This window comes from Coccinella septempunctata, chromosome 4, assembly GCF_907165205.1.
Source record: "Coccinella septempunctata chromosome 4, icCocSept1.1, whole genome shotgun sequence".
Lineage (NCBI taxonomy): Eukaryota > Metazoa > Arthropoda > Insecta > Coleoptera > Coccinellidae > Coccinella > Coccinella septempunctata.
In genome coordinates, this window is record NC_058192.1 from 3,237,143 (window position 1) to 3,264,949 (window position 27,807).

Here is a 27,807-nt window from a genome sequence, read left to right on the forward strand (position 1 = left end):
AACAATCATCTAAATCGAACAATATCTACTAAAATTTTTCACATCACATCTCGACTAACTTTCGCAGAATTCATTGTAGTCTAGGTTGTCTATGATTGTAGTCCTTCTATGCGTTTGAACATCAATCCGAAAATCCTCATAATATTCTATGAATATCACAGACAGCAGTTCCCGAAAAATCCTTGCTTTATGATTACATTAGAATATATATCATAGAATTTTGATTCAATTTTCGTTTTTCGTTCAGTTTCCGATATTTTGAGAAAATATCACGTAACCCATCGTTTGAAAAATCAAACGATGGATACCAATGCCTTAATTAGTTATCTAGATTCGCATAATGCCGAATATGAAGAATGGTACAGAATCAGTAAGGAGAAATATTTACGCATTGCCAAATCCTTATTCGGTTCTTTGTCGAATTGCAATACTACAGTTCTGGAATCTTGCAAGTTCAAGTGAGTAGTTTTTTTTTTCGATTTGGCGGACTTATATACTTCATTCTTATTTTCTCAGCTCGCTTCTGAGAGTTGTGCGAACATTTTTGGATAAGAGCGAGATATTTGAAGATTGGAAGAGCGTGAAGAGCTTGATTGACTTTATACTTCTAAATGTAGGCGTTAAAAATGATCGTGGACAGAAAGAAATTACCATGCAGTTACTCACTTTGTTGGTTGATATTCTGGAGAGGTAGTAAATAAATAATGAAAGAATCATATATTATTCTTTTAAGTAAAGAAAAGACTGTACGGGTTTTAAGAAATTTCTTGAGCTTTGGATAATATCTTTTTTCCTGAATTACCTCCACTATCTTTCAGAACAAAACCAATTCATTCGAAGAATATCTTGGATAAGAAACGAATTCTTGATACAATCTCGTCAATATTGAGTGATGATATTGATATTGCTCTGTCTATATTGAAAATTATAGACGTTGTATTGAAGATGGAAGGAGTGGTCAAGTATAACATTGATAATTTGTTTCAAATAATTATTAAATTGTTGTTTTCCAAAGAAGATGTAAAACAATTATGTTATCTCTCTAAAATTGTCTTCACTAGGTAAGCTTTTAATTACTTTATCGACTGATATGAAAGAATGAAAATGAAAAAGGTGAGTTTTCTTGTTTTTAGACTATCGAAACTGGAGGAGAAAACAGTGAACCCAATATTTCGCTGGATTTTGAATGAAAGTATATCATACATAATGAAGGTGCTCAAAATCAACCAATAAATACGAAAATCTTTTCAATCACCAATTTTTCAGGAGAATATTGATCTCGATACGAAAAAAGAAATATTTTCGCTTGTATTGGATCTGAAATCGATTGATAATTCGGTTTTGAACGTTAAATATCCCTCGTACGCGAAAGATTTTCGAAATCTCATGTTGAAATTCATGAAAATATCCGATATGTTATGGGGGGCGTGTAAAAAAAATCATCCGATCAATTGCGTAGCCCAGGAAGTTTTCAATTTGATCGTGTTACAATTTTTGATCGAGGAGGGCATGTTGAATTGCGATGAAAACATTCTCATCAAGGAAATGAGGCTGTTTCACGTGGATACCGATGACGAGCAAGAGTTTCCAGAGAAATATTTTTTCTTCATATGCCACATGCAGGAGAAGCACGCTAGGTGAGTTGGTATTGGGATTTTGTTTTTATTTCCAACCAGGAACAGGGTGATTCTTTGACTCTTACAAATATTTCAACAGTAGATTGTTGAAGTCAAAAGAAACACTTTTTTCCTAAACTTTTTATTCCGATTCTGTCCTGATAAGAAGATATAGCCATTTTGAGTTTTCATAATGAGCTATGCTTCAATCCCCTCAGAATAACAAGCTTAATCTATGACATAACACATCTGTGGATCTTTTAGACAGAGTTGCATTCAGCCAAAGTGCCCAAATTTCCAAATATCACGGATATTTTGTATTTTCGATCATCAAAATACTCGAAAACGGAGCATTATACGAATAAATATGAAGAATACTTTCATTCCACGAAACGTTCAAATATTCATTAGATAGCGTCCAACTTAGTTTCAAGAGTTGGTTTCTTTGAATTTTTGGTATTTTTATGGCACGTAATGGTCATAATGAGAAAACTGGAAGACATGGGTGATATCTTGTATTCAAAAAAGATTCATCAAATAAATGAAGAACTATATTCCGAAATTCATTTCATTCGATAAAGCCATTTGTGAGATAGAACTAAAAATAAATTTTTTATGGTTTTTCAACACCCTGTACCTTTCAAACCGAGCCGATTCGAAAAAAGTGGTTGGAAAAAAGTGTTTCTTTTGACCTTAAGAATCTACTGTTAAAATATTTGTACGAGTCAAATACTCACTCTTTATGTACAGCGATGTTACAATAATTCATGAAGACCACTAGCATTTTTCAGTAGTTGAAATAGCATCCATTGCGAAAGTGTTAATTCCCCTTGAAAACTTTCCAGATTATGCTGGTCACCAAAGACCATCTTGAGAGCCATCGAGGATTGGTTTTACAATAAACGATCGCAAATAGACAAGTGCATCTTCAAATCCATAATATTCCTTTTTCCTAGAATGGCCTTACGCTACTCCAAGCCCAAATACATAGCGTGGAGTAACGACATACTTAAAACTATGATGAATTATCCCTCAAAGTCAGATATATTGACATTTTGTCAGATACAGTTAGCTTGGATTCTAAAAATGGGTCATCACCTGCTGAAGATAGAGGCTATAAGGTTCTGGATAAATGAGGTCAAGTTTCATAGAGGGTTGAGGGATGCATTAATCTCTTGTCGGGCTGAGAGGATTCTCTTGAATTTGATAGTGGAAGACTCCGATAAGAAAATCGGAAGAATGTGAGTATTGTTCCTTCAAAACGGATGGTCATTCCATATTTGGCAACACCCTGCTACCTTCTCATCTATTTTCTTCAATTCATGAATAGAACAAGGACATTTCTCCACCCCTACATGTGAATGTCATCAACACATACCCTTTTTCAGGGCTTCCAAGTTCCTACAAAAAGTTGCCAACAAGGATCTATCCAGGCAGATCGCGGGAATGCTTCCTTTCGTTTCGAGGGAACCGAACGTTTTCAGTTGCTTCATTCTAACGAGACCCGGTGTCCCAGAAAGGATGGAGGAGAAGATGCTCCTTCTGGAACTGCTGTCGGTGATGATACCTTCTTTGGCCGAGGATTATGTGCTGAGGGCAGCATGCATGTACACGAACGATCTCCTAGAAAATATGAGGAAGGAGCCGAAATGTCTGAAAGCGTTCAGTAAATATACATCTACCATCGAGTTCCTGCTCTACGCTACCTACAGAACTGAAGAGGACGTTTCGAAGGAGATACTCTTCCTCTTCAGGAATTTGGCCAGTATTCAGGTGAATATATTTAGTTTTGATGTTTGGAAACAGCATAACCTTGGAAAAACCTGTTATTTATTTTATGCTTTGAAGCTGAGGAAAGATTTAATCCATCTCGGCACAACCGTTCGTTCTTGAGGAAGTTTCAACTGAACCCATCTTTTTGGGAATTTTTCGAAGGACAACTTTCGAGTTGATTATCTTCCAGGAAAATTATCGTAGATCTAAATGTGATACATATTCTGAAAGAGCAACTCTTTAAGTAATAAATCTGAGAATTTTATCCATTTCGGCACAACCATTCGGTCTTGACGAATTCTTAAGTGAAATTCGCAATTTTTGAAAAATGCCATTTCTGAGATGAAAATCTAAACGAAGGGAGATAGGCTTTCGAAATTGCTCGCAATAGATTCATCGTGTTCGAAAACCTATATTTTCGTACCAAAATTTCAAATATCTGGCCCAGTTTGGGAGAAAATAATTTTTTTTGTTTTTCCAATTTTCATTTTCGAGTTGACTTCGAAGGGCTCTCTGGAGTGCAATTCTCTACGGAATCATCAACTGTTAGGTTTTCTAGAATCTTCAAAACAAATTTCATGTACTCCATATCCTAGGACAGTAATAGAACATCCTGATTTTTAGACAGAGTAGCTAAAAGGTGATTTTAGGGGGGTCTAACCCCTTGCTCATTTTTGACCAAAAAAATCGAGATTTTCGAAATCGAGTTTTGGTGCTAGGGTGAAAGCCTTGCCAATGCTGATTATATAACCGGAAATCCCAATTGGATCAGACGAATATAACAGAAGATATCACAGTTTGAAATTTGCAATTTTTAAAAAATGCCATTTCCAAGATGAAAATCTAAACGAAGGGAGATAGGCTTTCGAAATTGCCCTCAATGGATTCAGCGTGTTCGAAAACCTATATTTTCATACCAAAATTCCAAATATCCGGCCCAGTTTAGGAGAAAATAATTTTTTTTGTTTTTCCACTTTTCATTTTCGAGTTGACTTCAAAGAGCTCTCTGGAGTGCAATTCTCTACTGAATCATCAACTGTTAGGTTTTCTAGAATCTTCAAAACAAGTTCTATGCACTCCATATTCTAAAATAGTAATAGGATACCCTGATTTTCAAACAGAGGAGCAAAAAGGTGATTTTAGGGGGTCTAACCCCTTGCTCATTTTTGACCAAAAAAATCGAGATTTTCGAAATCGAGTTTTTATGCTAGGGTGGAAGCCTAGGCAACGCTGATTACATAACCGGAAATCCCAATTGGATCGGAGGAGTATAACAGGAGATATCGCAGATTGAAAATTGCAATTTTTGAAAAATGCCATTTCCAAGATGAAAATCTAAACGAAGGGAGATAGGCTTTCGAAATTGCTCTAAATGGATTCATCGTATTCGAAAACCTATATTTTCGTACCAAAATTTCAAATATCTGGCCCTGTTTAGGAGAAAATAACTTTTTTTGTTTTTCCACTTTTCATTTTCGAGTTGACTTCGAACAGCTCTCTGGAGTGCAATTCTCTATTGAATCATCGACTGCTTGGTTTTCTAGAATCTTCAAAACGAATTATATGCACTCCATATCCGAGGACAGTAATAGAATATCCTGATTTTTAGACAGAGTAGCAAATAGGTGATTTTAGGGGGGTCTAACCCCTTGCTCATTTTTGACCTAAAAAATCGAGATTTTCGAAATCGAGTTTTTATGCTAGGGTGGAAGCCTAGGCAACGCTGATTATATAACCGGAAATCCTAATTGGATCGGAGGAGTATAACAGGAGATGTCACAGATTGAAATTTGCAAATTTTGAAAAATGCCATTTCGACGATGAATATCTAAACGAAAGGAGATAGGCTTTTGGAATTCCTTGCAATAGATTGAGCGTATTCTAAAACCTATATTTTCATACCAAACTTTCTAATATCGGACACTGTTTGCGAAAAAATAATTTTTTTTCCATTTTTCATCTCAGAAAATTGAATTTTTCAATTTTGAACTGAGATTCCAGTTCACTTCGGAAAGCTCTCTTTAGTGCAATGGACCACAGCCTCTATAAAAGGCTGTGAAGTGAGTATTGAATCATCAGCCGTTTCGTTCTTGTGAATCTTTTAAACAACTTGTTACTTTTCATATCCATGTATAGAAAATACATGTTTTCATACAAGCCCTACGATTCCTCAAAACTTCCAGGTGAAGTACCATTTCGAACTGGAGGCCACTGTGGAAACAGACCCAATGCTCTTGCTCAAAGGTTCCACCAGACAAATCAACAGAGTCCTGACAATATTTCCCATCATACTTAGCGCAAAAGTGGACCCCCTGCTCAAGTTCAAGGACGACACGAAGCTCAATCTTTTCTACCAGATTTTGGACTTCGTCGATGACGTCGACAAGCAAGAGAACGCCCTGAAATGCCTGCATCTGCTGATCAAGAATTACGATTGGTTGTCGTTCAGTGGCGCCATAGGAACTTTTGTGAAAATTTGGTGTTGCGAAAAGTTGAATCTCGATCGATCTCGTCTTTTTATCGCTCTCATCGTCCTGTGGTTGAGGAAGTTGATGAAGCAGCCGAGACATCTGCATCCGATGGTACCTATTTCGGAGATTCAGAATTTTTTCATGCGGAGTGGGGATCTCAACCAGATTGTGAGTTTTTTCATTCATAATTCTCGTAATAATCGATGCATGAAGTGTTTATTCTTTGATCTAATCATTCCCTTGAGCATTGTGACATTCATAAATCACTTGTGATTTGTGAGCCATTATTCACTGGTCCATCGAAGTTCGCACAACCACAGACAGAGGCTCTGAACAGTGATGATGGTAGATGTCGCCTTATACACGCTACAGCTGGCGATTGGCAGAGTTTTCATTGAAAAACCTCTGCATTATCACAGAGTATCAACTCTTGATCCTCTTTGGCATTATTTTTACTTCTTGTCAGAATGAAACGAAGTAGGTTCGCCTCAGAGCAACACAACCCAAACCCAGACGACAATGGATCGAATTTATGGCCTCATTATTCGATTTCAGTAGATGGTATGGTGCAGGAATACACCCTAGTGTCATCTGACGGGAACGGGGAGAATTAGGGGTGTGAATTGATTTATTGGTTCCTACCAGATGGCTCCTCGGGCTATTCCTGCTCCATACCGACTACTAACTTCGAATAAAGAGGCCATCAATTCATTCCATTGGGTCATGTTGCTCTTTGCTCTGATTAGGAAACTTGATAAGATACATCGAGAATTTTCAGAAGGTACTCTTTGGTACATTTCCTGTGAAAGGCGTAGAAACAAAACGTTTTTTTTCAGAACTGCTGCTCGAAAATTCTAAGAATACTGCAACAAGACAACATCATAAAAAGGGAAAATAATATCAAGTTGAAATTTTTAATATAAGATAGTCACAAAAAATTACTGGTTGTCCAAAATTTGAACATGGAGGAATCCATCAATCAACTGTATAATTATATCTTCCCAAATTAATTTCATTTTCGACAAAATGTAATCGATGTAGTAGTAAAGTCATATATGTTCTTTATTAGAATTCTAAATAAAGTTTTATTGCATTACCTGGACTTTCCTTCTACCATTATGGCATTTTTATGATATAATAAAAGGTAACACAGCGTTCAGAATCCAGTGTATCATGATTTTGACAATAATATATCTATTGTAACTGACTGGCTTCAATCCAAAATGGCTTATTAACAAAATACCGACGAGGTGGGACCTGAGTTTCCGGAAATTGTTAGAAGGTTCACTGAGATGAGAGTTATTTTCAAGATAGCAACTGGCAATCATAAACAGAATTATGAATTATGATACACATGAAGTAAAAATAGTCATTATTAATATCTACCATGCAATGCGTGCGAAACTAAATGCAGATAGATCAAGGTAAGATCTAAGACGTAAAAATATTTTCATTAATGAAAAGGAATAAGTCTTCGTGGAATGATGAATGTTATTGAGACGCAAACACATCGATAAATGTTACGATCGGAGTTGAAGTAGCCACATCATAATTCTGGGTAGATGCTGATAACGATTTCGGTCATATTCGTCGTCATCAGAGCAACACAACTCTCGTCCGTCTTCAAGTCTTTCGATGTGAAACAATATGGCACGTGTGAGGAAATAGAAACAAGAATGGAGGCTTGATAAAATATTGGAATCACTAGTACGTATTATGAATGATGTCTGAAACTTTCGGTCTGTTTTATTTGTCGGTGGTGACTTATCGCAGAACAAAGATGCCGACTGCAGTCTAGCCATTCTTCATGAGTAATTGGTGTATTCCTGGTTCTTACCGGTGTGTAATCATATGAACCACCCAATGAGCCACAAGTTTAAATCGATCCCAATGGTGATTAGGTCTTTTCAGTTAGGGTGAACTAGAATTATGTGGAAGTTGAGAATTTCGAATCCAAATGGACCTTCGGATATTGATGCTCGATGATTTTTCTTCAGTGGATTGTTTGATTAGAGAATCACTCCAGATATTAGGTTTTTTCTTTATGGAAAATGGTGAAACTTACGATATTTTTCCAATTTCATACCTTACATGTAATATAGTAGATGGTAATGGTGTGACCAAAGGTATTATGGGTCATAATACGTGAGAAAATAATACAAAATGAAAATAGTTCATTACATGAATAATTTTCGAAAAAGTTATGGCTTTCTTTCACACTTTGTCCATGAGCAACCTATGAAATACTCAACAGGTATATTATTCCACAATAAAACTGAGGAAAATCCGAACACGTGGTTCTGTACTCGTTATTCTCAATTCTTCATGTTCCTGATTTTTTCCTCATATCCTAAATAATGAGCTTAGCGTGAAATTCTTCATCTCTATTATGAAGATGTTGCACATGTAGCATGTGCGAAGCTTCTCCAAGAGCTATTTATGTACCTCCATCGTAAAAAATAGATTTATTTATAATAAACTTACTCTATTTTTAAACCAACCTTGGTGTTTTACATTCCAAGCCGTGTTGCCACGTGTGTTGTAATTATCTATAAAAACAAAATACATCCAACTGGGGTTTTCAGTTTGAGAGCATTCTATGAAGGTGAGGAGATGCCTGAGAAAATTTTCATCCAGGTTTTAGAAAAATATAATATTTTTCGGTTTCGCCCTAGAAACTCTTGAGCTGTTGCTTTTTTTCAGAAAATCATAAAGTTTTGCCTTTCGAATCTGAATTACATGACCTTTTACAGAATGCCACCTCAGTATTATTGATAAATTTCCCATTCTGAGATTTCAATCGAAAAATCAATAAAAAACAACCTCCTACTATTATCACGTCTATTGATTTCCCACAGAAAGCTTTCATATTCCGTGAAATGTAAAAAATCGCATTGAATTTACGAATTTCTCATAAACTTCGACGAGAATCATGAAAACGAATTTTTATCGCGTACCAACAAAAATTCCAAAAATAGATCTATAGTTTGCCTTATCGAAAAGTAGGTACACGTGCAGGTTCAGTACGAACTAGTACCACCATCGTGCAATGAAAAAACCCACGTAATGGTAGTATTTATAGATCTAAAAGCATCCGGCTTTGAAATTCATTCATTAATAATTGATAGCGAAACTATCAATTCATAGTGATTACACGACGCAGAAATGGGTTTTTATGGAGTTGTTGCATGAAGTTTGCCATTGGCATTACAGTTCCAGTGACTTCCCCAGCTAGATTTCGGGGTATTTTTTCAACTTTCCTTCATTGTAATGAATTTCTTCATCGTCTAGCCACTTGGAAGATGCCCAGACTCTCTAATTCCTAATTCTTCCCTGTATATTCTTAGGATGGCCACATGGTCTATGACCAGTTGAGATCTAAGATCTGTAATGGTCTCACCCCTAGTTGGGCACGTTCTCATATCTTCAATCATGCAATCACAGGCCAGCCTACCAACAGTAGGTTCTTGAGGTCAAAGAAACACCTTTTTCCTTCACCATTTTTTTTTCAAATCGGCTCGGTTTAAAAGATACAGGCTGTTGAAAAACCATAAAAAAATGTTATTTTCAATTATATCTCACAAACGTTTTTATCGAATGAAATAAATTTCGGCATATAGTTTTTCATTTATTTGATGAATCTTTTTCGAACACAAGATATCACCCACGTTTTCCAGTTTTCTCATTATGACCATTACGTACCATAAAAATGCCAAAAATTCAGAAAACCCAACTCTTGAAGCTAAGTTGGTCGCTATCTAATGAATATTTGAACGTTTTGGAAAATAAAAGTGTTCTTCATATTTTCTCGTATAATGCGCCGTTTTCGAATAATTTGATGTTCAGAAATTAAAAAGTATCTGTGAAATTGGGTACTTTGGCTGAATGCAACTCTGTCTTAAAGATCCACAGATGTGTAGGCAGTGTCATAGATTTACCTTGTTATACTGAAGGGAATTTTGTTTCTCCAGGGGTGGCATAGCTCATTATAAAAACTCAAAATGGCTATATCTTTTTATCAGGGCCGAATCGAAAAATATGGTATAGGAAAAAAGTGTTTCTTTTGACCTCAAGAATCTATATTGTTAGAATATTTGTATGAGTCACCCTGTCACCCTGTATAAAAAGGAAGAGGCCTCATACAGGGCCTTGGGGAACACCGACGACAATCGTCATCATGTCAATTCCGAATCGGGCCAACACAGTTGTTTACAAATTTCCGCGTCCAACCGAGCGTTCGTTATGCGGCCCTAATTAATAAGAAATATCACGGATTCCCCTGGTGATACATGGAGCATGTAAATAGATAATTGGTCAAAGTCCAGGAATGATTTATCAAAACGTGCAGTGTTCTAATGAATCACAAACAGCGGATTAATTCGCGAAATGCACCAGGTCGGCACCTTTCAAGTTTCCAATAATTTCCCGAGGCACGATGCTCGCCAGGGCCCTCCTGTGCGATTTCTTCGATTTCACGGAAAAATAAAAATATGTGTTACGTCACTGGCGGACAAAACAAGGCCATTAGGTGATTCCATTGCGCCGCGGAGGGAGACAGCCAAAGGTGTGTCCGCATGAGAGCGTGTGCGACAACAGATATCGCGATCCGCGGAGCGGCACGTTTGTGCGGGAAATCCTGGGATTCCCGGACAAGGATGACATCCTCATCAAAGCTCAAATTTGGCTGGATAGAAGAATTTTCAGTGTGCTACCGCACCCAAGAAACACCTCTCGGTGGACATGTAACTTTTTGCTCTAAGTAAAAAACACCAGATTATAATTATATTATTCATTTTCAGTAATCACATCATACAAGCTAACATTCCCTCAAAGTAAAATGTAGTGGAAATCTGGACCTAGCCCAATGAGGTTTTTCATCAAATCTTAGGCGAATTGATGGTCGAGGATTAACCAAAGTCCAAGGAAACTTTAAACCTTTACAATTTAGACATGAGTTTGTCGTACTCCAAAATATCACAATATATGGGAACAACCACCAACTTTTTTCACTTTCCATGGAAGTTAATTCCTTCTGGCTCGCTGAAACATCTAATGATTTTTTTGAACTCGCCAATTTGAGGATGTGTTGCAGTAACGTGATGAGGATTCAGTTTATTGCTTCATCGATGAGATAAATTGAAAAATTTCCATGGAAGTTAATTCCTTCTGGCTCTAAGTTTTTTCCCACTGAAAAATCTAATGATTTTTGTGATTTTCCCATCTTGGACTTACCTACATGTCTGAAGAATGGAACTGAAAATTCCGCTTATATCTAAAGGACTAATCCGGACAACATATGAAGAATCTGCGTAGTTGTTCTAGATTGAAGAACATTGGCGCTCGAACTCGGGCTACATAATTAGGTTAGGCACCCATCTCATAAATAATTAATAGCCAAAATCTTCCATAAGACGAGTCTGGCAGATAAAGGATTCCAGGAAATTCAGGAGTGAGGAGCGGCAACGGTGGCAAGTTGCGATGAGTAAACGACAGTGGTTTGGTCGGTTGCCGTGGTAGCAGAGCCTAGCCGTAAGTTTAGCTCCGTTTAGTCCAGTGTGAGTCTCTTATCGATATCGGCTATCAAGCGATCCGACAACACAGCATAAAAGCGAATTGAGTGTGTTGAGTGTATTTTGCTCATTGCTGTTTGTCAGTTGTGCGACCGAAATGACCTCACACGAACACGTTACAGACTATTCGTTTCTGACATTTATTCCAGTGTATGCCCCTTGAAATACTTGGATTAAGTTTGTTGTGTTTGTGTTCAGTGATCTCAAACGTTTACATCCTAAATGATGGCTGAACAGCAACGCGATGCTCCAGAACGAGAACTGGAGCAACAGATCCTGCAAATGAAGAAGCAGCACCAGCTGCAACATCAGATCTTGTTGCAGCATTTTCAGCAGCAGCAGCAACACCTCGCGGAACAGCACGATCTCCAGCTCAAACAGTACTACAAGGAGTTCTGGGAACGTCAGAAGCATTTGCAGGAATTGAGGCAACGCGAACAATTAGAAGCTCTCAGGAAAAAAGAGAAACACGAGGAGAGCGCGGTAGCTTCCACGGAGGTCAAACATAAATTACAGGCATTCCTGCGGCAGAGAGCTTCTGGGGGCTCAAACAAAACACCTCGAGTCGAAAGCTCCTGTTGGTGAGTGATCAGTCAGTCAGCTGATGTTTGTAAACATCTAGAAAAGTCGTAAAATTCCGTTCCATATGCACAACGAACGTCACAATGAATTATTCAAATTTATTCGTGGATCGGAATGTCTTCATTTCCTTAAACAGTTACCTTGTGGCCGGAAGAAAGATTGCGAATTCTCCGAGACATCAGTCTCCGTTAACACTGAACTTTGAAGTTCCCCATTCTAGGTCGACAATCTATTACTCAATAAAGTTTAATAGAAACATTCGTGACGAAATGTTTGTTTGGATGTAATCGGGGAGAAGTGTATTCTCCTGCTGGATCGAACAGCAGATTTGTTAAGTCAGCGTCATCCTCGTGAAACTGAAATTAAGCTGGTGTGAATTCAGGTGTTATTAATGGGATGAGTTACAAACCAACATTAGCGTATCATGAGCACCGGTCGAATGAAGCAGATCGCCGACAATAATTATAATTGACATGAGAAAATCAGCAGAAATGGGAATTTGATAGTAGCCGTTCAATCTCAGTTTATGTGTTTATTCGTTAGACACAGATATGCACATGGATCACAATGGGATGATTGTGGTCTATGACTCGATCTGACGAATCATGAATATAACTTGCGTTCAAAAAATCCGTTGTCCTGTAGGCTATGGAATTTTGAATGTCGATATTCTGTGTCTAAAAGTAATAATTCTTCTGCTCTCTGCTCTACCATTTTCTAGGTAAACTGTCAAGTTAGCATTCTGGATTGTTGTTGTATTGAAATTATCAGCAAATGCTGAAGATGGTTTTTACCGACTTGCAAAAAGCATTTACATAGTACCGAGCATAGTACATATAGTGAATCCCAGAGTGAAATGACAAGAAAAGTGAAAGAGGCCATTGATAAATATTTCAGCGACTTCAGGATCGAATGTCCCAATGTTGTTGTAGATCATCAATCTTGGAAAGTACTGTTTCGAGATAAATTGGCATTCACAGTGAAACAGTTAGTGTTCGAAGAAAAAAAGGAAGTGGTCGACCAATGAAAAGGACCCCAGAGTTAATCATTGTTGAAAATGTGATGACAGAAGCTTCACGAGCCTCTGTTTGGGTTTTATCCGAGGTTTAATATCGACTGGTTATGAACTTCGGTTGAAATTTTCACTCAGATTGTTTGGATTCTTGTAATCTAACTCACTGAAAGAAATGCCATGCAATGTTTACATCATAGATTAGGGTACCTCAATCTATGGTTTACATATTTTCGTTCTCACTTCAACATGAAGTCACAGAATATCAACCTTCAAAATTCCATGGCCTACTTGATTACTCCTTTCCAGAATTTGGAACCCAGGGATTCATTGAAGTTTTCGTGAAACTATTTTAGGCAGGTTCACACCGACTAGGTGTCTGTTTCTTCAAAATATTCTACAGATAAGGAAACTGAAGCACAAAGGAAACCTTGACATTCATCTTTTATTGCCTCCGATATTTCTCCTGCTACCAGGAAATTAGTTGACCATCTACAAGTCCAAACGTATGTGTAAGAGAAGCAGAGAAATGAAAATTGAAAGATATTATTATGAATCTTTAATAAAATGAAACATTTTATCAATTCGTTGCAATAATTGTTACCAAATTCAAAATTAATCATGACCAGTGTGAATGACGAAAAGTATTCCATAAAATACAGCTGAAGACTTTTAAAGAGATCCAACACAGTTGGTGAGGTTAATATCATTGGTATGATTGTAGACAAAAACATAAATAAAGAAAATTTGAAGAAGAAAACAAAAACCCGTTGAATAATATCGAGAATAATATTTACACTAACCAGAATCTTCTCAGAATCCAACAGTGAACATTTGTCACCATGACACCAACTTATGATTTGAATTCTTTAACTTCTTGAAACAATTCCATCACGGAAAAGTCAATACTCGATTCTTATCTCAATCAATTTCGTATGAATAGCAAGTTTGGAAAATCCTGCTGTTGAAGTCAATGATCCCTCGAATAACACCAAAGATAAACATGATATTTCCATTATCTCATTCATAATCGATATTGGAACAAGAAACATATGTTCAAAAATATGATAATCTTTATTAAACCATAACAATGTCCCCGTTTTTAGCAAAGTAACATAATTCCCATGAGAACGAATGCCGATGTTCAATTTGGGAGTTTACCCTCGACGAAAAACACTAAATTTTTTTGGTAGATTTCTTCATTTCTTCGTTCATTTCATAATATGCTCTTCCAGATAGATTTCTTCCTTGTAGATTACTTCAGTCATCTGTTGCCAATTTTTGTAACTAGTGTTAGAACTTAGCTGTTTATTTATATCAAGAGATCATAGAGTTAGGTTAACTCTATAATCTTTGTTTATATCGTGAAACGAATTTTTAGCGTTTTCATGAACTCTTGAAGCTGAGTGCTTCTGGCTCTTGTAAAACCTAGGGCCTGTTCCGATATTGCTGCTAGTACTGGCCCGCAATCGAATAACAATAGAACTCGAACGACTGGGCCAATAGGCATCGTTTCTGAAATACTGACAGTACTGTTCAGGAATATCGGAACAGACGGCTAGTGTATGAACCAATCTTTCAATCCATCTACCTACATCTACTTCTAATCTTGTTAACTGACCATTCATGCAAAAATGCGCCACGTGTCTAGGAAAGATGGAGAGCAAACCGAATATTCCGATGTAACTGGGACGCATAAACTCGTCAGCGGTTTCATTATCTCCGGGATTCATCTCGTCAAAATGTCCGAATCGATAAGAACGTCATTTTCAAGCGAGTTACATAAAATCTCTCCCCTCGAATCCGAACGATTCCATTCAGGAAATTGCGTGTCAGGCCAATTCGCGAAACTCTATCAGCCTCATAGTAATTATGCAAAAATTATGAGCGATTACGTTTTCTCGCAACGTGACTATCTGGATTTGAGAGCTTCGGGCGCGAATTTGAATCGGGACGTGTTTTAGACTTCTAAATTATCTAATGCTTCCCGGCACAAAATGTCAGAATCTTGACGAGTGGAAATGAAGGGAAAAACGTTCAATCCGGTAATTTTCCGCGATTTGGTTATCCCGCAGTTACATAACTAAATCGAAAGGATAGAGAGAATTGGTATATGTTTCTCGCAGTTCTGTAAGGGTTGCTATGACTAGCGTTCGTAGCCCAGTGGTCGGCTCAATATTTCGTAACCGCAAGGTACTGAGTTCGATCCCCAGCTAGAGAGGAATTTTTCTAGTCCATACGGTTACGGCCACCATTTACTGTTGGGTTCAAATTAACAGTGATGTGCTTAAGCTGGCCTAAGGACACTGTAACAAAGCCTACACAGAACACAATTGATTCTCCGAACTCGCACAAGCCACAGAGCTTCCGAGGGGTGCCTATAGAGAATGAGGATAATATGGATAAATATTAAAGTTTAGGCCTCTGTTTGGACACTCAACTGAGCACCATTCAAGCCAGAATTATCATCAAGTCAAAAGTTACGAATAAGAAATCTAAGAGAAGAAGGTTTTTTCACATTTTAGGCCCTATATAACATTGTGGAATTCCTTATCAACATTCTCGGGACACATAGGACATGGTTAATATATAACATACCGCCCGGAGGTCAATACACTGCGCCGACTGACGCATTGTAGTTTTGAATTGCTCGCGTACATCAAAAGAAAATTCGACAGCATTCCTGTCTCGGAGGAAGCTCTACTTGAATAACAATTATTGTCATATCGATTTAAAGGTCTGGGACAGCAGAAGAACGCCCCTAGCCTTGACCGCTGAATGCCCAAGACCTTCGAGTTAAATTGAAATTGCGATAAGATCTGAGGTGGGCGTAATATCTGCAGGAGGACCTGTTATCACGATATTTACGCAAATTTTATTCTATCCCCATCGATTTCTGTGGCAATTTTAATTAGGAGATCGATGAGTTGCGTTCCGGCAAGTAGGGGTTCAATTTTTATTCGACATGATTTGTTCGAATTGGTTCCCAATGTGGAAAAAAAGGATTGGGTATAATTTAAGCGAGAATTGAAGGTTCTCCAACATTTCCACAAAAGGAAATGAAAACATTCGCACCCAACGACTAATTATCAATAAAAATTTATAAGTGATGAGGAAATAGTACATAAAAATACATCTAATTGAGCTCGATTCGATCTATATAACATTAACAAACATGATATCAGTGATCTACGGAAGGCTATAATGAAAATATAAATTCCATTCAAGTGTCTGTTTAATATCATAATGTTTAATTTGTTGTGGTATCCCTAAAATTATCATAAAAGTCAAAAGTCCCACCTTTGGTAAGTAACCTAGACTAATGGTTGTATTCTGCTTTCCATTCGTAAGTTACGAATGTGTATCTGTAGCGTACGATAGATCTGTAAGTTTCAGATCACAGAACACTAATATCAGATTGACAGATTCGTAAATAATGCAATTCTGGAAATGTTTCTGTCACTATCTCATTGACAGTGTCACTTTTGAACTACTTATCGTAAATAGTTAAGGATTCCTGTGAGCTACAGACCACTAAAAACCGTCCAGAATTGCTATTTTCCTGTAAGCTTATGAAAAGCTACAGATTTGCTTACAGATTAAAGCAGAATACCACCATAAGCTAGTAAAATCCAGCCAAACCTAATCCAATATTTAACCTAATCTAGTACTCCCCGAAGAAAAATATACCTTCTGTCCAAATATTGACAAAAATACAGAACCAACCGAGTTAAAAACTAGTGCTTGGCTCTGAAAATGTTCATGCAGAATTTGGGTATCATCTAGTGTAGTGTAGTTTCTCAGACGTAACGTACAAGTATAACTTCACTCATAGCTACAAATGCGTCTGAAAAAGATCAATTTTACGCACCTCAGTGGGATCGAAAATTCTTCAACTATTTGTCGTATTTCCGAATGTACACCACCAAAAAAAAAAAAACGATGATCTGCTATTCCAAGAAAAGCGATTCCAACAATGATTATGAGATGAAATTAGTTATCGTTGGAGTGAAACGATTTGTCGTGTACGTTTTGGGGTATTTACCAAGTGAATAATTCAGGATAATCAGCCGGTATTCAATCAGCGATTCCCCCCTTGAAAAGCACCTCCATTATTCATAAAACCTTGGAAATGCAGAACGGTAATATCGATTTATAATAATAAACTATTATTTCAATACTTTGAAACGAATGTCAGCATTATCTAATGTCAAGGTTCATCTATCTTCCGAAGAGGGATCTTGACGGTTTCGGTACTTTTCTTCCATTATCAGCGCTCTTATCTGCGCGAACTTTGATGTATGATAAGAAGAAATTGAGATATTTCAGATACCAGACTCGTTGACTTAAACCGTGACTTCTTATTTCTTACAAGGAGAGGACTACCTAGAAACGAAACACTGCAGATTCTACACGAAAATCTCTTCGAAATACCTTTTAAATTGGGAAAAAATTCTGGCCCGAGCTAGTTTTGAACCCGCCTACTAAAATATGTAAAGTGCAAGGTAAAGTGGCATAAAACAGACCAGCCAAATTTCTCGCTGGTACGAATTTTTCAGGAAAATATGAGACAGATCATCCAAGAGATCATCTTTCAAAATGCTTGGGTGTTCGTTCATCCCCCTAAGGACCGGACTGTTTTATGTTACCTTAAAGTCTATTGTGCTCACCCTCCAGCTTAGCTAGTCTCTTGGGATAAAGGTGTTAAGAAGATCTTCTCAGAGATTCCCACTTCGAGTTTTCACGATTCCTGGACAGCTTGACATCAATCATGGCTCTATCATTGCTATGGTTGATATCAAAAACTAAATCCAATACTTCCTGGTTCAAGGGAGAGTTTGAGCTGCTCAAACATTACACATTATCGTTCCCTATTCTTCGGAAGGATATTTTTAAGCACCGTTCTGATGACTCAATTCGTTACAACTCATATAGGCTCATCAGATTTCCCTCTTGAGCTTTATCGACCGTTTTATTAGCTATGCTAGAGTCGTGGTGCAGTTGCTTAGGACAGTCGATTCTATTTTACACCGTGAGACCCACTTCAGTGACTATTTACAGAGCGACCTGTCCCACAAATGGCTGCATTAGAACTTAACTGACTCAAGCTGGGATAAAACAATTATTCACGGCTAAAATTATACATCATCTTTTATTTTGAAGGCTCGGTGACACACTCGACTAGGCCTCGTTTTCCTGTGACTCGAACAGGTCTTTTGAACTCGTAATCCTACGGGACAAACTGTTGGATGCGTTGGATAATGAGTGTTCATACATATCTGGCATTTAGTTCTCCCATTTGTGAACTGGCACAATGGTAGAACGTTGATTTTTGTCTCTACTCGAAGTTGAATGCGAAATCGATTTTCTGCCTAAGAAAAACTGCCATTATGATAGAGAAACGAGTAGCTAAACCCATGTGAAAATCAGGTCATTCAGTTTAATTAGATTGAACATAGAACATTAGAACATAGATACATGTATCTATGTTCTAAGATCTGACACAGCAATTCAATATTTTCGATCACTGAGTGCCAGATAATATTTATGAGTAAATAAGTTGATGTAGATTTGATGCACACCAAATACATTGCTTTCGAATACAGTATGAAATCCCAGCTTTAAGTAGTAGATCCCCAAATTATTTAATTCCTTCAGAAATTAATTTTGCCTGCAGAATGTTAAACACATAGGTAAAATATGCATTTTCATCATTATAAGTGATGCCTTTCATTGCTTGAGGTTAGGTTAGTTATGTATTAAATATCTATTAAGTCTATTTCTTTATTTTTGATCCTGAGATGGAATTGTCAGAGTTGAAGAACAGACGTTTGAACCAGCAAAAACCTTGGTGCCAAAACGAGAACTGTGGAAATAGGATTCAAACTTTTTTCATGCTCGATTCCGATGGTTTATTATTAGTAACAATAAACTAAAAACCGCTGCGGAATATCCAAGTCGTATAAATCATCCTCGCGTAGTTTCATATATCCGATAACAAGATACCAAATTGTCATGGAAACGCGAAGCTGCTTAATTTTATTATTTCGCGATGTAGGTGAGGTCTTTGTCATTCAACTCTCAACCGAATAATACTCGAATCATAAAATCGAGAGATGTGGCAGTAGTAAAAATAAGATAAGTAGTTCGAGACAATAGAAACGTATAACTTTCTGTTCCTACTCATGGCGGGGGCATTCATTGAATATTATCATTTCGACCGCAGTCTATTTTCGTAGCGTTTATTTTTAGCTCTCATTAACGAATTCATGCATCCTCGATAAGTTTCGTTATTCTTATCGCTTGGGATTGTTTATTTTTAATATGCACAATATTGACCGCGCCGAATTTTGGCACAAAAAATGATCCATTCTCGATATTTCGTAATTGTTCATGGTTGCGCAACAGTTGGAGCAGATGCTTTGTTGATCCATCTGGCGAGGAATTTGTCAGGTTTTACACGAGATATATTGACGTCTGCCTTTGCGGTTGAGAGACTAAACAATGTTGATTGGGCTTCGTCCTGAATGGATTGGCACGGGGTGAATTCAAGCTGCATAGAAAATTACGATTCCTCATAGATAGGGTTTTCATCCAAGGTTGGAATTGGTGTAAAGATCAACTCTACTTTCTGCAAATTAGCACTCAGACAATAAGAAATCGCCTCAGAGAATATGATTTAAGGCCTCGTGTTGCGGCAAGAGGCCCAGCTCTTACCCCAGCCCATCGAAGGGCGCGTTTGGATTTTGCGAGAGAGCATATCCATTGGAAAGAGGCCGATTGGGAAAGAGTTCTCTTCACAGATGAGTCTAGATTCTGCCTCTACCATTGTGATCGACGTTCCCTTGTATACAGACGTCCACATGAAAGATATGCTCAGTGCAATTTCCTGAATACTACTGGTTTCGGGGGAGGATCGATTATGGTTAGGGTGGAATATCTTTGACTGATCGTACAGAACTAGTGGTCGTTCAGAATGGAGCTATGAATGCTGATAAGTATATAAGGAACATTCTTGAAGAGCATGTAGTGCCATTTGCCCCATACATTGGTAAAAATTTCATTTTTATGGACGATAATGCCAGACCCCATCGTGCTCGCATCGTTCAGAAGTACCTTGAAGAGGTTGAAGTCTCTCGAATGGAATGGCCAGCAAGAAGTCTAGATCTCAATCCGATTGAGCAGGTTTGGGACAACCTCAATAGAAGGCTGAGAAGTTCAGAAAATCATCCAGCTACTCTTAATGACTTAGGAATCCAACTCGGAGAAATCTGGGAAGGATTAGATCAAAACATTTCAAGATCACTCATTTTGAGTATGAACCGTCGTTGCCGAGCTGTAATTAACGCAAGGGGTGGAAATACCAAGTATTAAATCCCTTATCAGAATTTCAGTATTTTGAAAATTCCTCATTTCTCTTCTTTCACATAAGATTCGGTGAAATCCTGAATTTTTCTTCCATTCAATGTGTCTTGTTTCGTTCAAAACCTTCCCGAGAGAACATAAAAAATAAGTTATAAAGTCAATGTAGAGTTAACGTTCATTAAAATTGAGATTTTCAGAATGTGCGTTAATTTTTTTGCGCAGTGTAATTAATACAGACTTATCGAATTCAAGGTACTTTTTGATAGACTCAAACCCCCTGTCGCGTAACTCGAATTTTGATTGTATCAACTCGCAAACTAAAAATATCCGTCAACCCTACGCGATAAACATAATTTTCGTATTTATATCTTGCATAAAAGTTCAATCTAGTCACGTAACATGTTCAAAAATACGAAAGCCATTGCAGTATGTCATTTCCTAATGGAAATGGGAATTCATAGGATGGGATATAAGCATAGCGGGCTATATTTAAAGAGCATATTCCCAGAGTACCAATATCTGAGTGATTGAAATGATATATTTAGCATGTAGCTTAAATCGGGTCGGTGCTATTTATAGAAAATCGATCCCACCTCCCACAAACCCAGGGCAGGTGTCATTGCCGAAAGAAAACAAATTATGCTCTACCTACATTCTTTTATTGTTGCGTGTGTCACAGGTTTCCTAGAAAATGATGCGAAATAATTGAACCACGGTGGAATACGATGTTTACTACGAGTTTCCGAAAACGAGAAGTTCTATTTTCGGTTTATTTGCCGAGGATGATACTACCATTTGCCATGATGGGCTCAGGAAATATCTACTATACCATTTACGACAATCGATACCGGAAAAACGTAAGAAACCAATAAACCACGTGGTCAACTGAATGGTATTGTTCTATTCATGATAAATTATGCGTTGAGAGCACTTCAATTCAGTCCAAAAATAGTAGAGTTGAAATAAATTCACAATAATACATATCAGTAGGGAAAACAATATGCATCAGGGTGTAAATGAATACTTACCTGCTCAAAAGAAAAAGAATATAGAAGACACACACTACTTTTTGAAGGAATCATCCCTAAACTATTCATTTACACCCTATATTATATAGGTAGATACCATCAATTTTAAGTATTTTTCCTGTGTTTCAATATCTTTTTCGTTTCAGGTCAAAAAATATGGACACGAGTACAGATGGCATTCCTAACAGCAACGATTTTCCTCTACGAAAAACAGGTGAGGAAATAATTTAGCAATCTTGAATGAAATTGATGAAATTATCCGTTGTTTATCTAGACTCGAAAGTCATTCAGTTGACGAACAAAGATACTTGATAATCATTCTCTACGATTATTTTCACTGAATTATCGTGGATGAATTCATGAAAATAGCTGGAATTTTTCATAGAAGCACTTCTAACTTGGAATCAAGAGGTATTTGTTTATCGTTTGTTCTCAAACAAAAAAGTTTAATAAAAATAGGTAAAGATCGATAACGTCGTAACTCAAATTTGGGATAAGTTGTATGATATTTCCTCACATAAACAAAAAAACTGTCTTCGATTTACTGAATTTATTCCAAGTTAGGAACTGTATAGTGTCCACATAAATTCATTTATTAGTATCGCAGTATTTATTTCTCTCAAAACAATCACCACAAATTCATCCTTCGTTCAGTCCGGAACAATTATACGCCACATAGCTTCATTACCTGGAATTACTACATCACGAATTAGAATACCCGTGCCTGCTTCTCAGAATTCTCTACTTAAAATTCACTTCGAATTATATTTTTGATTTTGAACTGTTCAAAATACATCACATCGTTATTATTTGATTTCGTTCTATAATTAGACGTTTATCAAGGTCAGTGGCTATAATCAATCGTATTCATCAAACGTTGGACGTTTGCTTTTGCACTGCTCGTGAACTAGAAAACTATCGTATCTATGAATATAAACTTGTAGGTATTTTTTTTATGTGTCCTGTTAAAAATACCCCCTCAATTAAAATCACTCTTTCTTCATTTGCCCATATTCCTCAAGTACCTACCTATAATATAATCCATTCACTTTTATTTTAGCACTTGGTTGGCCATGGAAATTTGACACATTTCACAATGTGACGCTTGTCAAAACATTTTTGGGTTTTAAATCAACGCTATGTTGCCCGTTCTAAGTAAAAGTTTCTGTTATTACTTATTCTATCACAATGTCGAATCTCTTCGGAAAATATGTGACGAACATAATTGAAGTTTATACAAACTGATTTAAGGCATACCAAATCTAGTTATTTGCATGGAAAATACAAGAGATCAGTATAATATCATATTATGCACTAGCTTGAGGAGAGTTAATGTTGGTTATCTTCTTTCGCTAAAGTTTGAATACGTTACATCAGTTGTAGATTTCAAAAATATTAACCCTAAGATGAAATGCATATGATGCAATGGTTGGGAATGGGTATCTCCCGAAGAAATTGAGATAATTACAAGAATGTTAAATTCTTCAACAAAAATCATCTTGCATCAATATAACTAAAGGGAATTAAAGGAAGTTTCAAGTCAAGATGAACTTCAACTTTGAACGAAAATGTCACATGAATAAACAATTAACAGGAAAACTGGCGCGTATTTGTAGCTGTTTCTGTTCATCTTAATACATTGATGTAATAATAATAATTAGGTATTTATTGGTAACTTAAGACATTCACAATGTATAGGACAAGTCAAATGGAAAATAGAAAAATCAATTTTTGGGAACTTATTCTATGATGGCATTCGTTGTAAATCCTGTAGTAAACTTTTCGCATTAATTCACTCAAACCTAAAATTCTCAAATGCCACCACTTTTTTGGGTCTCCCAATAGAAGAAAATTCTTTATCATCCTCTTCATTCACAATCTTTCTGATTGTGGAAATATTCAGCTGAAATATAAGTCGTTTAGATTCAGATGAAACATCATATAGATTTTCTTACATTGAATATGTGCGCTACCGTCTGACGTATTGTGGATTTTAGAATATCAGGGTATAACTATTCGAATGAGCGCACTTGAATTCTAAATAGCACTTCCTGAAACCCTGTCTCTCTCTCTCTTTTTTCAATCATCTTCGACATTTTCGTAATAAAAATTGATATTAGTTGTGGCAACGGCGTTATGACATTAACGACATTCCATGAGTGCCAACCATAGAAATACTCAGTTCTAGTTACAAAAACTATAGAAAATTATTTCATGGCCAACCGTCTGCTAAAATAAATGTGAATGGAGTATACCTATAGTTGGTGAAAAATCTGAAACTGGCCGTCAGTAGGCATAACATTCAACTCCCCTCTTTCTCAGCTTCCGAACCCAACCTGCTGAAGGTCCGGCTCAAACAGCGCGTCATGGAACGCCGCTGCAGCCCCATGAGCAAACGCCACCTACCCTCACCGCTCAAAAAGAAACTGCTGAGCTCCTGCCTACCACCCAGCGAGTCGCCCCCGCAAGAACCACCCAAAGAACTGAGCCCACCCTGCGAGTCCGACGAGTACCAGAGCCACGCGCTCTTCAGCAGCCCCTCGATGCCCAACATCTCCCTGGCCGCCCACCACGTGCTCTCTCCCGACCTATCCGAGGCGGCTCTGAGGGCGGCCTGCACGGCCCGTCTCGGCATGCCGCTGACCGGCCAAATGCTGCCTGGCACCCTGCCTTTCTACCCTTCCCTGCCTGCCATAGAGAGCGAGCACGAGGAAACGCCCCTGGACACGATAAGCGAGCTGCAGGAGCCGCAGCAGAGGGGGGTGATAAGGCCGCTGGGGAGGACGCAGTCTTCGCCGCTTCCCCTAGGTCATCCCCTGCTGGAAGGGCCGCCGCCTCCCATTCTCCAGCCCCCGCAGCCGCCCCCCGAGGAGGAGCAGAAGGATGTGGAACTGAAGGATAACGAATCTAGAAGGTAGGGTTGATTTTCTTCTTCTTCTTAGAACCAAAGAGATGTAATAGATAGACCCTGATTTTTCTTGAAAATGGCGAAACAACTCAAATTTCTGTGAATCACATCGGGAAATCTTTTCGGGGTACGTTTTTCCTCGAAAAACCGAAGGTTATGGCAATTGAATAGGCTCACTGTCATAACCTTTTCTTTCATTGGCAGAAAAATCTAAATAGAGATCTTCTTCTGTAGGTAATGCATAGGAAATCAACTAGATTCATTTCAATCTTTCATTTTTCACCTCCATGGTGTGTTATACACACAGAAACACGTCAGGGCTTACTCCTACTAAGATGTTCGATTTCATCCTTTGGTAACTCCACCTATGCTACTTCTACCTCATGTAAAGTGCGTAAAAGTGTGAGGAGGATGATATAAAAGGAGAAACTTATTTCCATAATGTCCCAATCGTGTTCTATGGTTGAAAGATCTGGATATCTAGGAGGCCAAAGCAACGAATCAACTGTCTTCAAAATCCTGGTCATAGTCCTGGCCAAAGATTACAAAGTAAGGTTCGTTAGGTTAGGTTAGGTTAACCTAACACTATAATCTTTGGTTCTGGCTAGACCAGATCGGGTATAATCTCACCATAATTCCGACAGTGTAGTGCACATGGCTTAAATAAATATATTCCTGGAAATTTCATTAGCACTGAATGTTGTGGTTTCTATGTCACTTAGTATACAATACAAAATAGTTGCGTGTGTGCTTGGAATAATTCTACACCACGGCGTCATTCAAATCAGCAATCAACTTCTCACAACTTACTGTTGTAAAAGTCACAGAAAGAATTAAACATAATTATTTCAGGTTGAAGGTCTGCCCCATCTGGAATTTTTCAATTCGTAATTGGTTATGAGCCAATTTTCGAATTATCAATTTCAGATCCTTCGAATTCCGCCCTGCATTTTCTCTTTGTCGTTGCCGATATATTCCATGCTCGTGTGCAACACACTATCATTGTTGTGGGGTGGTTGATTCTACCATTTTATGGTAATAAATGAGTTCCTCATTAAGGCGCTATAAATAGAACGGCTTTTAACAAGCGACCTTACACGACTGCAACACACGAAAGAATCGATCTCGAGAACGTATCGTGGTTACGTGAAGTGGGATAGCTTTTTGATCTCGATAAGTCTTTCATGATAAGAGGGTGGAGGGTGTTCTTCCACGTATTTCGAAGTGGCTTTCCACGTGGCCGAAAGGTCGAGAGGTATTAGGTTCGGGACGTATGGAGTATATACAAGGTGTGGCATTCGAAAGAATCTGTGTCGAAATGTACTAGAAAAATAAGTAAAATTACGGAAATAGGTAGAAATAGAAATAGGTCACTTTTGGTTTTCATCAAATGCTGCAATACCATCGTGCGTTACATCCAGTAGGTGGTGGATCCACATATGTCCTGTCTTATATTCGGATTTCGGATTCTTTTCAACCCTCTTTTCCAACAAGATGGCCCCTTAGATCTCCCTATCTCTAGAGATAACACTGTTTACCCTCTCCTCCACAGACTCTAGCTCCACTTCTACATGAGGTACTTGAACAATACATTACTACCTGACTCTGAGACACATGCATACAAAAATAAAATTTGTAACAAATCGATTAATACTGGGTCTTCAGTTTTAAGTGTCGTTTATTATATTAACTTGACTAGTTGATCTTCAAAACTGATTATTATCCTTTCTTTCAGCATAAGGCCTTTATCGAGGGCGGTGAGCAGTCCTGTAGTCCACCTGGGCATTCCAGAACCTCCGACATTGTCACGTAGGCGATCCTCGACAACCCCCACCACAGGCCTGGCCTACGATAATCAAATGCTCAAGCACACCTGTATATGCGGCAACAACATCGTTCATCCCGAACACGCAGGCCGTCTTCAAAGCATATGGTCGAGACTGTTAGAAACCGGCCTAGTAGCCAGATGTGATAGGCTGAGACCCCGCAAAGCGACCACGCAAGAACTACAAACCTGCCATACCGAAAACCATACCATCCTGTATGGCACTAGCTCACTGAATAGACATAAAATGGACACTAGCAAAGTAACCTTCGTGCGACTTCCGTGTGGCGGTATAGGGGTGGACAGTGATACCACATGGAACGAGATGTACACAGCGTCCGCAGCTCGTATGGCCGTCGGATGTACGGTGGATTTGGCCGTACGAACCTGGACTGGCGATATAAAAAACGGTTTCGCTATAGTTCGTCCCCCCGGTCATCACGCAGAGCCTCAACAAGCGATGGGATTCTGTTTCTTCAACTCCGTAGCTATAGCCGCAAGGATACTGCAGAGGGAGCATAGGGTCCATAAAATTCTCATATTCGACTGGGGCATGCACCACGGTAACGGTACCCAGGACATCTTCTACAGCGATCCGAGAGTTCTAGTCATTTCTCTTCATAGGTACGAAAACGGGAATTTCTTCCCTGGCACGGGCAGTCCCAACGATTGTGGGGTCGGGGAAGGGTTGGGGTTCAACGTGAACATAGGTTGGAACGGCGGGTTGAATCCACCGTTAGGGGACGCTGAATACCTGGCCGCTTTTCGGAGTGTCGTCTTACCTATAGCCAAGGAATTTTGTCCGGATATAATCTTAGTATCGGCTGGTTTCGACGCCACGGACGGTCATCTGCCACCGTTGGGCGGTTATAGGGTTACGCCCGCCTGTTACGGCTACATGACGCGACAACTGATGCAGCTTTGCGAGGGGAGGGTAGTGCTGGCTTTGGAAGGAGGGTACGATCTACCTTCGATTTGTGACTCGGCGGAAGAGTGTGTGAAAGTATTACTTGGAGATACCCCATCCGATATTTGTCCCTCGGAACTGTCTAGGGCGCCTTGTCACAACGCTGTCATGAGTTTGCAGGAGGCCATATCGGTGCAGATGAAACATTGGCCTTGCCTACAGATGTCGTCGAAATCGGGGATGATCTCGCATAACGACGCAGTGCGTAGTGAGAAGGAAGACAAAGACACAGTATCCGCGATGGCTAGTTTATCCATGCAGCATCAGTCGATGATGTCGCCTCCGAGGGTTTTGATGCAGCAGGGTTTCCAACCGCTGAAATGCCAGGACGCTGGTCGTCCAATGGACTGAGATTGATGACGATCAATTGTTTTCATTATTTTCCTACACTCCTCATTTCAACTGAACATTCCTGGTGGCACTGTTAAGTCACTAATATTATTAAGATCAAATTAATCGTGTTTTATTTTTGTTAATATATTGAAGATTTTTAATAAAACAATTTATTTACTTTGAGGTCTATCATTTTCCTCTTTCCTCTATTGACAATGGAAAATTGTGCCCCAGGTGGCACAAAGAAGAAGCTTTATAGCCTCCTCTGGCTGAGGCGAAAAAGAAAGTCAATTTTGTCCTGGTTCAACCCCAATACTGTGTGAACCGTTGTGATTCCGTTCAACCTGTTTTAAAAGG

At 38.3% G+C, this 27,807-nt stretch overlaps 3 protein-coding genes across 3 annotated transcripts; all 3 read left to right on the plus strand.

The window, feature by feature from the left end:
* The first annotated feature begins 300 nt into the window (after nt 1-300).
* LOC123310764 lies at nt 301-1,233 on the plus strand. Its single transcript, XM_044894409.1, has 4 exons — nt 301-458; nt 517-690; nt 819-1,061; nt 1,134-1,233. Exons 1-4 carry the CDS (start codon nt 301-303, stop codon nt 1,231-1,233), a joined length of 675 nt encoding a protein of 224 aa, XP_044750344.1.
* Nucleotides 1,234-2,491: 1,258 nt separating this feature from the next.
* LOC123312233 lies at nt 2,492-6,853 on the plus strand. Its single transcript, XM_044896559.1, has 4 exons — nt 2,492-2,857; nt 3,005-3,389; nt 5,573-6,028; nt 6,697-6,853. Exons 1-4 carry the CDS (start codon nt 2,574-2,576, stop codon nt 6,781-6,783), a joined length of 1,212 nt encoding a protein of 403 aa, XP_044752494.1. The 5' UTR covers nt 2,492-2,573; the 3' UTR covers nt 6,784-6,853.
* A 4,486-nt stretch (nt 6,854-11,339) lies between these two features.
* On the plus strand, nt 11,340-27,628 carry LOC123311178 (histone deacetylase 4). The gene is made up of 4 exons (XM_044894987.1): nt 11,340-12,011; nt 21,564-21,631; nt 23,740-24,331; nt 26,061-27,628. Exons 1-4 carry the CDS (start codon nt 11,653-11,655, stop codon nt 27,466-27,468), a joined length of 2,427 nt encoding a protein of 808 aa, XP_044750922.1. The 5' UTR covers nt 11,340-11,652; the 3' UTR covers nt 27,469-27,628.
* Nucleotides 27,629-27,807: the final 179 nt, after the last annotated feature.

Excerpts from the sequence above, each read along its gene's own strand:
- LOC123310764 (XM_044894409.1), top strand. The coding sequence starts at position 301 with ATGGATACCAATGCCTTAATTAGTTATCTAGATTCGCATAATGCCGAA. Across the intron at positions 459-516 it reads CTGGAATCTTGCAAGTTCAA|CTCGCTTCTGAGAGTTGTGC; the intron begins GTGAGTAGTTTT and ends TTATTTTCTCAG. Across the intron at positions 691-818 it reads TTGGTTGATATTCTGGAGAG|AACAAAACCAATTCATTCGA; the intron begins GTAGTAAATAAA and ends ACTATCTTTCAG.
- LOC123312233 (XM_044896559.1), top strand. The coding sequence starts at position 2,574 with ATGGCCTTACGCTACTCCAAGCCCAAATACATAGCGTGGAGTAACGAC. Across the intron at positions 3,390-5,572 it reads GGAATTTGGCCAGTATTCAG|GTGAAGTACCATTTCGAACT; the intron begins GTGAATATATTT and ends CAAAACTTCCAG. Across the intron at positions 6,029-6,696 it reads GTGGGGATCTCAACCAGATT|AACTGCTGCTCGAAAATTCT; the intron begins GTGAGTTTTTTC and ends GTTTTTTTTCAG.
- LOC123311178 (XM_044894987.1), top strand. The coding sequence starts at position 11,653 with ATGATGGCTGAACAGCAACGCGATGCTCCAGAACGAGAACTGGAGCAA. Across the intron at positions 12,012-21,563 it reads CGAGTCGAAAGCTCCTGTTG|GTCAAAAAATATGGACACGA; the intron begins GTGAGTGATCAG and ends TTTTCGTTTCAG. Across the intron at positions 21,632-23,739 it reads TTTTCCTCTACGAAAAACAG|CTTCCGAACCCAACCTGCTG; the intron begins GTGAGGAAATAA and ends CCTCTTTCTCAG.